Raw genomic sequence first — 14,285 nt, forward strand, 5'->3', positions numbered from 1 at the left:
AAATAACATTATATGATAAATTTCTCCTGGGTCATGATCTAAGAAGGTGAAGCAATGTCAGTTTTGATTTCAGGTTCACATTAAAATATCATATATGGTCATTAATGTGTCCATAAATGGTCAAACTCCTTGTTACTGATGTATGCGGTTGACCAGTGTTCTAGAAATCCAGATGCCGTCGGTGATATTTTGAGGAAACTGCATTGTGGTGTGATGTATTGCGATAATAACATCACCCGCCTCTAAGCTCCACGCTCTGTGGTTTGCGCCCCCTGCCTGACCCTCAGAGGATTTCTGTCTGAGTAATCGCTGATATTTCTTCACTGGCTGTTTTCAGCAGCTCACCTCCAAACCACATCCTGGCACACCGGCAGGGTGTTTCTTATCAGCTGCGTATGGTGGCGTTCTATCGATAACAAGATCTGACCGCATCTCTAACCCAACTCACTAGAATCCCTCTAGAACAAAGAACCACAAACAGTCCACCGTGGCAGTGCTGCTAATGCGCTCACACCTCTTTAAACACCACTATCTGATATTAACCCTTCATTTCTACAGTCTAAATGATCCTAATAGTCAGATTACTTTAGTCTTCATGAGCTCCGCCTACCATATACACCCCATCCTACTGGATGAGTTCAAACTGAGCTCCAACAGCAAAAAAACTGTATTCAGATCTTAGATATTTACAAGGATTATGTTCTGATCTATTTACACCCAAGACATTATTAGAGATAGTAATGAGCCACATATGCACAAAATCATCATTTATAGGGTACTTTCTATTGGGAGGAGTCTGTCCCAAACCCCAATCCCCAAATTTACACTTCTGAAAATTACTTTTTTTTTTACATTTTTAAAAATTTTTTAAAAGATTGTTTTCATTTCCTTTAAAGTGAAGTTGAAAGATTTAGATTTATCATGAGTTTAATGTTTAAATAAAAAATGCTGTCCCACGTTTTCATGTCACTACTGAGTTTTAGTCTTTAGGCAGAGCCTTATTTTAGCCACACCCCTGCATTTTGGAGCAGGAAGTGAGGCTGCATCCCTGTCCCTCATGGCCACATGAGCTGTGTCCCAATTCAGGCGCTGCGTCCTTCGGAGGCTGCATTTGAAGGCCGTGACTAGACCGTCCCATTTCAAAGGTTCCTTCATATGCGGCCGAGAAATGTGTCCTTCTTTTCCATGGCAACCAATGATCCAACAAGCCAACATATCCTGAGGTTCACTGCGTGCCGGCGAGGATTCGAGAACATGGTCAGCAGAGGAGCGAACGGCGGCTGAGGAGACACTTTAAATGTAAGAGGGTTTAAACTGAGTCGAACAGCGAATGATACAAATGTTAAAAAACCGATGTGGCCTGAAGCAAAACTCACACTGACGTTTCAGTTTGTTTTATGGAGCAAAGAGCCGACAGAGAGAAGCAGCTCCAGCTCTAATAAATTAAAAAAATAAAACACTAAAATCAAAGTTTCTGGCTCCATCTTTAAAGAACTTCAAAAGAATGTCTGGGTCCAGCATCTTTCAGCATAGAAACTACGAGGCTAAACTGGCTTCTCATTGGTGTGAAATTTCCATTCCACCTTAAAAGGGGAAGCTCTTCCACCTTAAATGGGGCACCTGTTTCCGTTCCACCTTAAATGGGGCAGCTGATCCTGCATCTATCAGCATAGGAATTATGAGGCTAAACTGGATTCTCATTTGAAATTTCCATTCCACCTTAAATTTAAGGTGGAACGGGACATCTGAATACAAAGCTGGTGAATAAGAAGCCCATTTTTCTCTTTTTGGATCCAACAATATAACTGTACTTTTTACTTTTTTACTATTGTTTTTAGTGTATTTCTACTTATTCAGTGTATTTATATATATATATATATATATATATATATATATATATATATATATATATATATACATATACATATATATATATATATATATATATATATATGAACTGCCTGTTTCTGCTGTGCATATGACAGTAAAACTCTTGAATCTTGAATCAGTATGAAATTAAACCCAAATAAAAGAATTAGAGACTCCAGTGATCTATAATAACATTACAATATTGATTACATTCTGCAGTGTAATTAGTGGTCACTGTCAGATCTGTCCACCACTACACAGGTGCACAGTGACCATCTGTGGACTGAGCTGTTTCTTTACTCTCAGAATCTAACTTGTATTATTTTGTGTTTACCACCAGGGGGCGCAGTGTCCTTTCTGTTGGGGTCAGACCAGCTGATTCAGTCCTGTCAGGAGAGTTAAGAGGGATTATGCACACTCAAAAAAGATGGGCTCTTTAGTAAAGATAAGGGTTCTGTGTAGAACCATGAACACTCAGAGAACCGTTTGTATGCTTATATGGTTCTCTGCATGCTAAAATAGCTCTACAGATAGATGGAGAATGTGCTGTATGTGGTTCTATATAGCACCAAAAAAGAGTTCTTCTATTGGTGTGATGTCAAACTTGTAACAATAGCAGAACCCTTTTGGTGCTATGTAGAACTCCTTTCAAAAAGGTTCTACATAGAACAATACACAGCACATTCTCCATCAGTCTGAAGAACTATTTCACCATGCAAAGAACCATTTAGGCATGCAAAGGGTTCTTTGAGTGTTTATGGTTCTATGTAGGCCTTGTTCTCCAACCATTCTTAAGAAAAAAATTCCTTCTTATGCAGTTTTGATGAAGACTCTGTCATTCACGTTCTCTTATGTGGGGTTTGTTCTTAGGGAAGAACAGAACCTACGCACACTCAAGAGCACAAAGGGGAGAACAGTTCTGCGCTTTAAGAACACGACATGAATCTGACGGAGACTTTTTCTTAGAACCTTTCTCAAGAACACACTTAAGAACAGACTGAGGTCCAATGATTCTATACAGAACCATTCTCTTAATGAAGAACCATCTGTTTGAGAGTGTAGAGTGTATGCAGGTGAGATGGCCAGTTAGTGGGCGTAAAGGTAGGTGTTTCTAATACAGTGGCCAGTTAGTGGACATAAAGGTAGGTGTTTCTAATACAGTGGCCAGTTAGTGGACGTAAAGGTAGGTGTTTCTAATACAGTGGCCAGTTAGTGGACATAAAGATAGGTGTTTCTAATACAGTGGCCAGTTAGTGGGCGTAAAGGTAGGTGTTTCTAATACAGTGGCCAGTTAGTGGACGTTAAGGTAGGTGTTTCTGATAAACTGGCCAGTTAGTAGAAGTTAAGGTAGGTGTTTCTAATAAAGTCGCCAGTTAGTGGAAGTTAAGGTAGGTGTTTCTAATAAAGTGGCCAGTTAGTGGAAGTTAAGGTAGGTGTTTCCAATAAAGTGGCCAGTTAATTGAAGCACAAGGCAGGTGTTTCTAATAAAGTGGCCAGTACAAATCAGTGGGCAGTACAAATCAGATGAGATTTTTTTTTAGATTGTATGGCTCATTACTTCTTTATTAACCAATAACTGGGGTGAATTCTCTATTTTTATAATACAGAATTTTTATTTATCATAATTTTATGCACTGGGTTCACCTTATTTTAAGGAACACATATTAAGGCTTTGCTGTTCATTAAAGCCCAAATTAGACTCTTCTGAATGTTTTATTAAGCTTTATTCATTATAATCTGTATTAGTGCATAATCAGAGGCCTTTTATGAATATCACTAATAATTGCAAGGAGAAGTCCGTCCATTTTTTCAAATTTTCAGTCTAATTCAGTAGTAAACAAAGTGGTTTGATGTGAAAAGCTCCAGTAAAGAATCCAGATTTTCTCAGTGTAAATAAGTTAGTATATCCTCTACAGGGAACACACTCAGCTACGCCATTTGTCTGGAAATTTTAATGCACCATTTCTATTTGTGCTGGAATAAATAAAGCATAAAATATACGTTTTGCACACATCTTGTGTTGTATCTTTATTTTTTTATGTTGAATTTAGCAAATAAACAGTAAGTGCTCATTAAAAATGTTAGCTGTGCAGATACAGCTCTACTTGGAAGGAGACGGGGAAAAAACTCTAAGATTGAAGGTTCTGTAGAGTCTCCTGTAGTATAGTATTACACAGATTAAGTAGACCCAAAATCACATAGCACATGAATAATATTAATAATAACAATGGTATGATACGAATGCAGCTCAACATGCTTTATGTAATATTTAAAAGAAAAACAACTTACTAACTATTTAGTTTTTAGGGGAGAATGAGTGATATTTGTAATATTAAACAACAGTGACATTATTACACTATTATTACTACTACTAATAATAATAATAAAATATTATAGTTAAATAATCAATACAAGTTAAAACATCATGAATAGGTGATAAACATGATTACAAATAGTTCTTATTCAGCTGAAGTGAACGGTACTGTGTGCAGTCTGGTCTTCATCTTGTAGGTTGAAATGAAAGCTTGAGTAAGAAAAATAGAAGAGAACAGCTGCTGATGATGAAGCACAAGGTGGGTGTTTCTAATATAGTGGCCAGTTAGTGGAAGCACAAGGTGGGTGTTTCTAATATAGTGGCCAGTTTGTGGAAGCACAAGGTGGGTGTTTGTAATAAAGTGGCCAGTTAGTGGAAGTGCAAAGTAGGTATTTCTAATAAAGTGGCCAGTTAGTGGAAGCACAAGGTGGGTGTTTCTAATAAAGTGGACAGTCAGTGGAAGCACAAGGTGGGTGTTTCTAATAAATTGGCCAGTTAGTGGAAGTTAAGGTAGGTGTTTCTGATGAAGTGGCCAGGTAGTGGAAGTACAAGGGAGGTGTTTCTAAGAATTTTGCTTTTTTATATTTACCACCAGGGGGCATAATGTCCTTTCTGTTGTGGTCAAACTGGCTATGTCAGTACTGTCAACAGCATTTAGTAGGATGATGTACATGACAGGTATATAAATGTTGTCAAAACTGAATATTAAATTTTGATATTTTACTTCTTGTCCACACTACATGTATTTAAAACTGAATTTAATCTAGTTGACCACTTAAGTCAGCTTAAGGTAGGTGTTTCTAATAAAGTGGCCACAAATTGTGAGCCCTACTCCATCTGACATAATGTAACAAATACTCCGTAACATGTGAACTCAAAGCCGGGGTAGAGGGGCTGGGTGAATGTGGTGTGAACTTTGTGGAGGAGCCTTATGTTCTCAGAGACGCTGTAGAAGGCCAACGTGCCGGCACTGTGGTCCAGGTAAACCCCTATCCTGGATGAGCTTGGCCCCGGGATCCTGGTCACTGTGTTATTGTGCCAGAAAGCATAAGCTTTCCTAGAGCAGAACAAACTCCACGAATTAGCATTGCGCCCAAAGTGAGCATCACTGCCATCCCCTTTCCTGGCCAGGTCCTTGTAGGCCACAGCCACGGTGATGCCCATCCCGCTCCACTCGGCCTCCCAGTAGCAGCAGCCCCGCAGGCCCTCGGAGCCCAGCACCTGGCACCAGTAATCAAAGCGCTCGGGCTGGTCAGGACAGGAATGCTCTCGCGCCCGCACCGACACCGTCCTGCAGTTGGGAGACACGCTCAGCTCCCTGTGGGCCGAGCGAGGGTCCAGCGTGAGCTGGCGGGAGTCTGGAGAAGAGGGTGGGCGGGGGAGAAACAGAGAAGAGCAAAAAGGAAGGAGGTTACATCACACAGTGTGGCTCAACTCAACAGCTCAATTATGCAAACTCTGCCAATACAAACTGTTGAACTTGACTTTTATACACATTCATTTCAACCACAAAGCAAATTACACAACCGTGTGATGGACACTTTACTATGATCCCTCAGCGCTTTATTTACATAGGCACTGTGTATTTAAGGCCTGCAGTACTCACAGTAAAGGAACTCCGGTCTGATTTTGGGAAGTGGACTCTGGAGGATCTTCACCGTGCTGGCTGAGAATAAAACAACAAAAACTCATCTGACACTTTTACCCAACTACACACAAATGATAATACTGCACAATGACTACAAACCCAGAGAGCAGCATATATCGGTCCGCTGGCTTAACAAGGTCGGCACCCCGCCTACTGTGCGCCACTGCTGGTCCCCCCACAGACCACCCAGATAAAAAAAAATTAACGACCAGGCCTGATATAAAAATATCTTATAGAAAATGTTGCTGACACTGAGCTGGATTAAAATTACTTACTAAACTACTAATTTATAAAGTATAACTAAAGAAAAGAACGTAGGAAAAATCAGTAAATTGGACTGTGAGTGGAAAATGAGTGATGACCAGACGGTGGACCGCCCAGAAAACGCTGAGCAAAACGCCAGTGGACACGCCAGCTTTGCCGACAGTGGTCCACTATCCTCTTCCTATCAGGGAAGATACACAAAGATATCCAAAAGTATCCAGACACCATGTCCAGTGAGTGGATTAGTCTGTTTATTGCTGACACAGATGTTCAACTGCAAAACATGCACCTGGGTATTCTCAGTAGAAAAGCACTGACAGTAGAATGAAGCTCTGGAAAATCTGCAAGCAAGCCCAGGATCACTAGGCCCAATGCCAGGTATGTTGCATAGGGCTGTAAAACTCCCTCTATTGGCATGGAGAGTCGTGGAATCATGTTCTCTGAGGTGGTGAAGCTCCACTGAACACATAAGGGACGAGTTGGAGAAATGAAGCTCCACAGAATACATTTAGGATGAACTGGGTTGGTGAAGCTCCATTCATGTCCTTTGGGAAGTACTGAAGAAGTAGAGCTCATCATTTAGGGAAGAGATGGAATGAGATAACTTGGAATGATGAACATCATTGGAATGAGCTGGTGTGATGAAGCTCCACTGAACATCTCTGGGTGATGAGGCTAAGGTGAACACCTTTTAGTTGAGTTTGGGTGATGAAGCTCCATGGGCGTTGCTAGGCCAATTTTAGGGTGGCTTTAGTCCTGAAATGTTATTTACCACCACTCCTTCATGAGTAAATGTACATTACTAGCCAAATCATCTATAGGTTATTCCCATTCTCAATATACTGTAATAGCAGGGTGCGACCTGGGGGAGGCGCTGCTGCTGAAAAAAAAACCAAACAAAAACAACCAAACAAAAAAAAAACATCCAGCAAATTATCTAACCATAATTTGCCACAAAGCCATACTGTAGGTGGATATATTCACTCTGTTTAACTCTGTATGTTATAGATTTTGAATCTGCCTCTGCTGTTCTACCAGAGATTGACTGTCGTAACGTTTGGCCAATCATATCAGACCTCATACCTTGTTAGCCAATCATATCAGCCCTAAGGAAGGGGCTCTATTTATGCACTGCACAGAGCTGAAGACAGGATTTTGGGCTAAAAGCTCGCTAAAATAAACATCAGACCTTATTCAAAATCTATAATATTCAGAGTTAAACAGAGCGAATATCCAACTACAGTATGGATGTGTGGCAGTTTATGGTCAGTATAGCTGGACATCTGTTTTTACTTGGAGTCTGGCCACTTCCTATTTCCCTCATTATATGAAAAACAGGAGTGCTAAACAGCAGAGGGCGCCCACGAGCCAGCCCTCAATGAATGGGAGTAAATGGAGCTCAGTGGCTAAAAACGAATAGTTAAAATAGTTTCTAATCACTGAATCAGAACTTTCCTTTAGTTTTAGACAGTAGAAGAATTAATTTCACTAAAAAAACAAAGAAAACTCACCTGTATGTTTCATTTATTCTACAGTAAACGGGTTTCGGGCAGCAGGACGCTAACATTACTGATACTGAGTGCTGATTGGTTAGCATTACTGCTACTGAGTGCTGATTGGTTAGCATTACTGCTACTGAGTGCTGATTGGTTAGCATTACTGCTACTGAGTGCTGATTGGTTAACATTACTGCTACTGTGTGCTGATTGGTTAGCATTACTGCTACCGAGTACTGATTGGTTAGCATTACTGTTACTGAGCACTGATTGGTTAGCATTACTGCTACTGAGCGCTGATTGGTTAGCATCACTTATACTGATTGCTGATTGGTTAGCATTACTGCCACTGACAGCTGATTGGTTAGCATTACTGATACTGAGTGCTGACTGGTTAGCATTACTGATACTGAGTGCTGATTGGTTAGCATTACTGCCACTGAGAGCTGATTGGTTAGCATTACTGATACTGAGTGCTGATTGGTTAGCATTACTGTTACTGAGCGCTGATTAGTTAGCATTACTGATACTGAGTGCTGATTAGTTAGCGTTACTGATACTGAGTGCTGATTGGTTAGCGTTACTGTTACTGAGTGCTGATTGGTTAGCGTTACTGCTACTGAGTGCTGATTGGTTAGCGTTACTGTTACTGAGTGCTGATTGGTTAGCGTTACTGCTACTGAGTGCTGATTGGTTAGCGTTACTGCTACTGAGTGCTGATTGGTTAGCGTTACTGCTACTGAGAGCTGATTGGTTAGCGTTACTGCTGCTGAGAGCTGATTGGTTAGCGTTACTACTGCTGAGAGCTGATTGGTTAGCGTTACTGCTACTGAGTGCTGATTGGTTGGTGAGCGGAGCTCCTGCCAAACAAAAAAACTTTAGGATCAGCTGGTCTCATTATTGCTCTTGTGGCTAATTCCCAGCAGCGTTCCAACATGTTTCGGAAAGCCTTTGCTGAAGGGTGGGGGGGGGCAAACTCCCTGTGAAGACGCTTTTTGAAGAAATGCTAGATGAGCAGCTCCCTGGACACTTTTGGGTCTTGGATGTAAACGGTAATACTTTTTCCCCTCACCTGCTCTGATGATCTTGGGCCACTCTGCTTTGAAAACCCCCTCTAGCCTTGTCCTGAGAGCAGTGATGGCACTGGTCACGTTCCCGAGATCAGAGAATGGAGCTATGGAGATACTGGGCACGTCTGGGGGTCCGGGAGTGGCAGAGAACAACCTGTAGGTCTACAGATAGAAAGAGAGAAACACAAACACCCAAAATACAGACACACCAATAACTTTACTAACTTGTAGGACCACCAGTCATCAGTGAGTGACTGAGTGAGTATTAGCAGTCGGGATGAGCTGAGTTGTGTTTCTGTCCTTCTCTCTGAACCTCTGGCTACCTGAAGGAGATGGATGTGGTCATCCGTGTGCAGGAGCAGCTCCAGCTTGTGGTCCTGCTCCTTGAGTTCGAGGATCTCCTGCTCCAGTTTCTCCAGCAGGCTCATAGCCATCCTCTCCTGATCTTGGATCAGCTCTCTCACCTCCTGGCACCTCCTCTGCACAGACTGAACAAGCTCCCCAAAGATCTGCTTGCTGCCCTCCGCCGATGAGTGAACCGAGATCTGTGAGAGGAGACAGTGGCTCTCCAATCCACCCGGTACTGCACTGAGAAATGGGTTCTACAGAAGCACCTTCACTCCAAATAGAGGAGATAAACTGCCTGCTTCTGTCCCGTTTCTGTTTCTAGCATCAGTATGTCAAAACATTGAAAAAGTGACTGAATAATGACTTGTTCTCCCAAAATATTGACTTAGCATCTTAAAAAATACTTATTCTCCTAAAATATTAAATTAGCATTTTGAAATAATGACTTATTTTTGAAAAATATTGACTTAGCATCTTGAAATAAGGACTTACTCTCTCAAAATATTGACTTACTTTCTTGAAATAATGACATATTCTGTCAAAATATTGACTTAGCATTTTTAAATAATGACATTTTCTCCAAAGTCTTAAAAGAATGACTTTTCTCCAAAATTTTAAAATCGTGACATATTTTCTCAAATATTAAACGTTTTTTCAAAATTCCTTTCACATCTTGGAATAATAACTTAGTATTTTGTAGTTATGACTTATCATCCCAAAACAATTACTTATCCTTTTGAAATGTCACCAAACTCTTTATTTCAACGTAGTATCTCAAAATCTTGAGAAAATAAGTAATTATTTTGAGAAATTAAGTCAATATTTTTGCCATCTTTATTCTATAAATTATTTTTCACCTCCATCTGGCTGGAGTGAACTTCCATCTGGAACTAAACAAAGGAACTGAGGCGTGTAAAAGCCCTAATGTGTTTAACACAAGGGCTAAAGTCTCACTTTAAGAGTTTCCACCGCCTGTCTCAGCTCCGTCAGTTCCTTTTCCTTCGCGTGGATTCTCAGCCTGAACCTCCGCCTCGTCACCCCCAGCTGCTTCTGTGGAGGAAAATCCAGGCATGATGTAATGGAGAAGTTCCAAAAGATGTGAACAGAGTGGTTCAGAGTGGTTCCTACATGAAATGGTTATGAATTCACTGCCTGATGACTGAGACACTGTTTTATGATAGTTTAGAGAACTTAAACTCCATTCATGGTGGAGGGATACATGCAGGGCGCTGTGAGGCAAAATAGTCCCCAAAGAAAACTTATTATTTCAGATTTTCCACTATTTTCCATCATCAACATTCCATATAAACTCAGAAGACTCGTGTAGGTTCACTGGTGGTTCTGGATAGTAAATAAAATGTCTATATTAGTGTTGTAGTCATGGCGACCCCTGGTTCCTATCACCACCACTGTAAAGACATCTGAACCATTTCACACCAAACTGCTCTGAGTCACTCTGTTTACATCTCACACACTGAGTTATGCAGAGATTTAGAACAATAAGAGGAGTTTCTCTTTAATAACTGATACAGATGATGCTATATTGGGATATGTTCATAATAAGGAACATGGATATGCGGATATCCTGCATATACCGTATTCAAAACAGTAGAGCAGGTTGCCAAAGGCATCAGGCCAACCCAGCCTCTGATTGGATAAGAGCTGAAGATACCTATCTCAGCTAATAACAATAGAGGAAGCAGTGGAGAGAGGAGGGAGGGTGAGACTGCTGAGATTTGAATGTGAGACAGTGTGCTCTTTCACGTCGTCCCGTTAGCCACCGCTCAGTGTTTGATAACAATCAGGCCGTCTGAGGTTCTGCTTGAAACCTGGATCAAAGGAGGATCAGCAACCTGAGCTCCTGACCCTCAGTGAAATTTTATTTTAATATCAAGGAATAAAAAGTATCAAAACTTTATTTTAGCTGTTTGGCCGTATTAATACAGAAAGTCACTAAATGTAATAACTTTACCTTCTAATAGTCTTAACCTTCAAACAACTTGTGTTCGGTTTTGGTGCCGTTTACATTCCTGGGCAAAAATTAGGGAAACGGCCAAAATATAATGGTGTTTCTGATGGTTCTGGCTGGTCAGAGTCCAGATTTAAACACTATAGAGAATATTTGGTCTCACATTAAACACAAACTAGCTCTGCAATGTTTTTCAGCTGTTTACGATCCTGAATTAATGACTTATTATCTTAAAATATTCTCTCAGCATCTTCCAATAATCAAAATTCAAAAATCTCGAAATGACTCATTCTCTCAAAATATTGACTTAGTATCTTTTAAGAATGACTTATTTTCTCAGAAATCTTGCAATAATGACTTATTCTCTCAAAATATTGAACTAGCGTCTTGAAATAATGACTTGTTTTCTCAAAATATTGACTTAGCATCTTGAAATAATGACTTATTTTCTCAAAAATCTTGAAATAATGACCTATTGTCTCAAAATATTAATTTAGCATCTTGAAATAATGACTTAGTATTTTGTAGTTATGATTTATTATCCCAAATCAATAACTTACCTTCTGGAAATTTCATGAACCTCTTTATTTCAACATAGTATCTCAAAATTTTGAGAAAATCAGTAATTGTTTTGAGATATTAAGCCAATATTTTTGGCCAGTATATATACTGCTGCCTGAAACATTTTTTTTTTCCTTAAGGAACTAAACAGTAATCTGCAGTCCTGGGCAAAAAAATGGAAAACACCCGAAATATAATGGTGTTTTTGCTGGTTTTGGCTGGTCAGAGTCCAGATTTAAACCCTATTGTGAATATTTGGCCTCACATTAAACTCAAACTAGCTGGTCAGTGTTTTCAGCTGTTTGAAGCCGTCAGTGCTGAGTGGATCAATACTGACTCTTCTTTCTGTAAAAGACTGTCTGCAGGTTTACACACTAAACTCCAACATTTACAGAAATCAAGGTGAAAAACTCTCCCACACTGACTGACTGCATCTGTTTGTTTAATGATTTGTTGTTAAGACCATTAAACGCTTGTTATTTTGCCATTTTGGGCTCGGCCCATTTTTTTGACCAGGAGTGTATTTATTAGCCTCTAGATTAGACTCAGCAGTCAGGATTAGGTGACACCACAGTGTGTCCCAACAGTTGCGTTTTGCACAATGCCAGCTGGACAATAATGTGAAAATGATACACAACGGTGAATCCTGAAAAACCAGCTAGGCTAAGGGTGCAAAGTTTTCAATGCATCCATAAAAATTCCATTTTAGTTTCTTTTTGCCTCCAGAAGTCTAAAAATGGTGGTGCAAAAGTTCAACCATATATGTTGATTAAGTAAACAATTCAAAAAGGTAATTTAGTTAAATAAAAAAATGTAATAAAATAGTTTGGAATGATTTTATGTTTGAAAACTTCAAAATAAAAATCATGTTGCAAAATAAGGCAACTTTAAAAGCGCTCAACTCACAGAAAAACTCTTGTCAAGTTTTTACCTCCTCAAAAGTCAGACGGCACAATGAAAAACAAAGGACTTTTATTTTGAAATGTTTCATGAAAGCGGGGCCAGGGTACTGCATCCTAATCAGGACCCCAAGTGACCATCACTTTCTGTCACGTTTCGCCTCTTTACCTGTTGCTTTGCGCTCTCCGAAGTGGCCGAGCTCGTGTCGTGACCCTTGTGTCCGTCGATCACGCACAGCAGACAGATGCACTGCTGGTCCGTCTGGCAGTAGATCTCCAGAAGCTTGTTGTGCTGAGGGCAGATCTTCTCCTGAAGGTGACTGGACGCCTCCACCAGCTGGTGTTTCTTCAGCGCTGGAGACTGGTAGTGCGGCTGGAGGTGAGCTTTACAGTAAGACGCCAGGCATACCAAGCAGGACTTCACGGCTTTGCCTCCCGTCTCAGTGCACAAATCACACTCGACCTCACTGGCCACCGAACGGACGGACGGCTGCACCGCAACCTTCAGCTTCTCCACCATTTCGGCCAGGATGGTGTTCCTGTTGAGGATGGGCTTGGGGTTGAAGCTCTGCCTGCACTGGGGGCAGCTAACGCCCTTACACGTGTCATTGTTTGTCCAGTAGACGTTAATGCAGCTCATGCAGTAGCTGTGCCCGCATGGAATGGCCACAGGGTCTCGGAGCAAGTCCAGGCAAATGGGGCAGGTGAACTGCTCTCGGTCCAGAAGCCGCTCCACCTGGGCCATTGTCCTTCAGAGAGCTGAGGGAAGTGGGAGAGCTGAGCGCTAAAGCAGGTGTTATCAGTGCAGCTAGCGGACTGAGCCACGCCCTAGCGTATCTGTGTTGGTGGGTGTGTGGGTGCATGTTCAGTGTGGCAGTGCAAGCCTGGGTGATTTAATGGAGAATTCCATAAATTTAGATGTTTCTGCATAATTAAAAACACAGTAACAGATAAAAAGACAATGCTTTTCTCAAGTTAACTCACCTTGAGGACACCAGAGTTCACCTGGCTTAAACTCCAGAGTTCATCTGGCTTAAACACCACAGATCACCTGGCTTAAACACCAGAGTTCACCTGGCTTAAACACCAGAGTTCACCTGGCTTAAACACCAGAGTTCATCTGGCTTAAACACCAGAGTTCATCTGGCTTAAACACCACAGATCACCTGGCTTAAACACCAGAGTTCACCTGGCTTAAACACCACAGATCATCTGGCTTAAACACCAGAGTTCACCTGGCTTAAACACCAGAGTTCACCTGGCTTAAACTTCTTTAAGTTTAAGCCAGATAAAGCCAGATAAAGCAAATACTCTCAAATGCTATGTATGTTACGCTCAAACTAAACTAAACCATCCTCAAAAACAGTTTTTCACTGCAAAGTTTGCACCTTCTGCATAGAACAGGGGTCGTAACACAAATGTGAAGGGACCAATTTTGTCCTTTCAACAAAATTCAAACTATCTGGGGAGCCACAACATTTTATGTCCATTTTACCATCTTGGCTGTAAATGTGTCTCAGTGTGTGCTGATGTGCTAGTATAGACTAACAAATACAGTATAAACAAAAATGCAGACTTGCTTTGCTCTGCTTTAATCTTTAGCTCAGCTGTAGCTGCTTTTCTCGCATCTCCAGCAGGAAACTTTTCCTCAAAAGTAGAACAGTTTCTTGTAAAATGTGTCTCAATGTTTGATTTTTTATGAGACTGAAGTCGCGCCAGATTGTAACTGCTGTACCATTTAAGGTGGAACAGGAGAATTTGAACAAGTAGCTGGCGAATGAGAAACTTTAGTGTTTCAGTTTCTCGTTGCAGATTAAACGTATCAGGAAACCAGCTGGAGTGATTAT

General features: G+C 40.8%; 1 protein-coding gene across 1 annotated transcript; it reads right to left on the reverse strand.

Annotated features, from left to right (window-relative positions):
* Positions 1–4,714: 4,714 nt before the first annotated feature.
* ftr66 (finTRIM family, member 66) lies at positions 4,715–13,779 on the reverse strand. Its single transcript, XM_036596699.1, has 6 exons — positions 12,608–13,779; positions 9,964–10,059; positions 8,985–9,206; positions 8,664–8,823; positions 5,790–5,849; positions 4,715–5,541 (listed from the first exon to the last, which is right to left on the reverse strand). Exons 1-6 carry the CDS (start codon positions 13,181–13,183, stop codon positions 5,012–5,014), a joined length of 1,644 nt encoding a protein of 547 aa, XP_036452592.1. The 5' UTR covers positions 13,184–13,779; the 3' UTR covers positions 4,715–5,011.
* Between the last annotated feature and the right edge of the window lie 506 nt (positions 13,780–14,285).

Source organism: Colossoma macropomum, unplaced genomic scaffold, assembly GCF_904425465.1.
Source record: "Colossoma macropomum unplaced genomic scaffold, Colossoma_macropomum, whole genome shotgun sequence".
Lineage (NCBI taxonomy): Eukaryota > Metazoa > Chordata > Actinopteri > Characiformes > Serrasalmidae > Colossoma > Colossoma macropomum.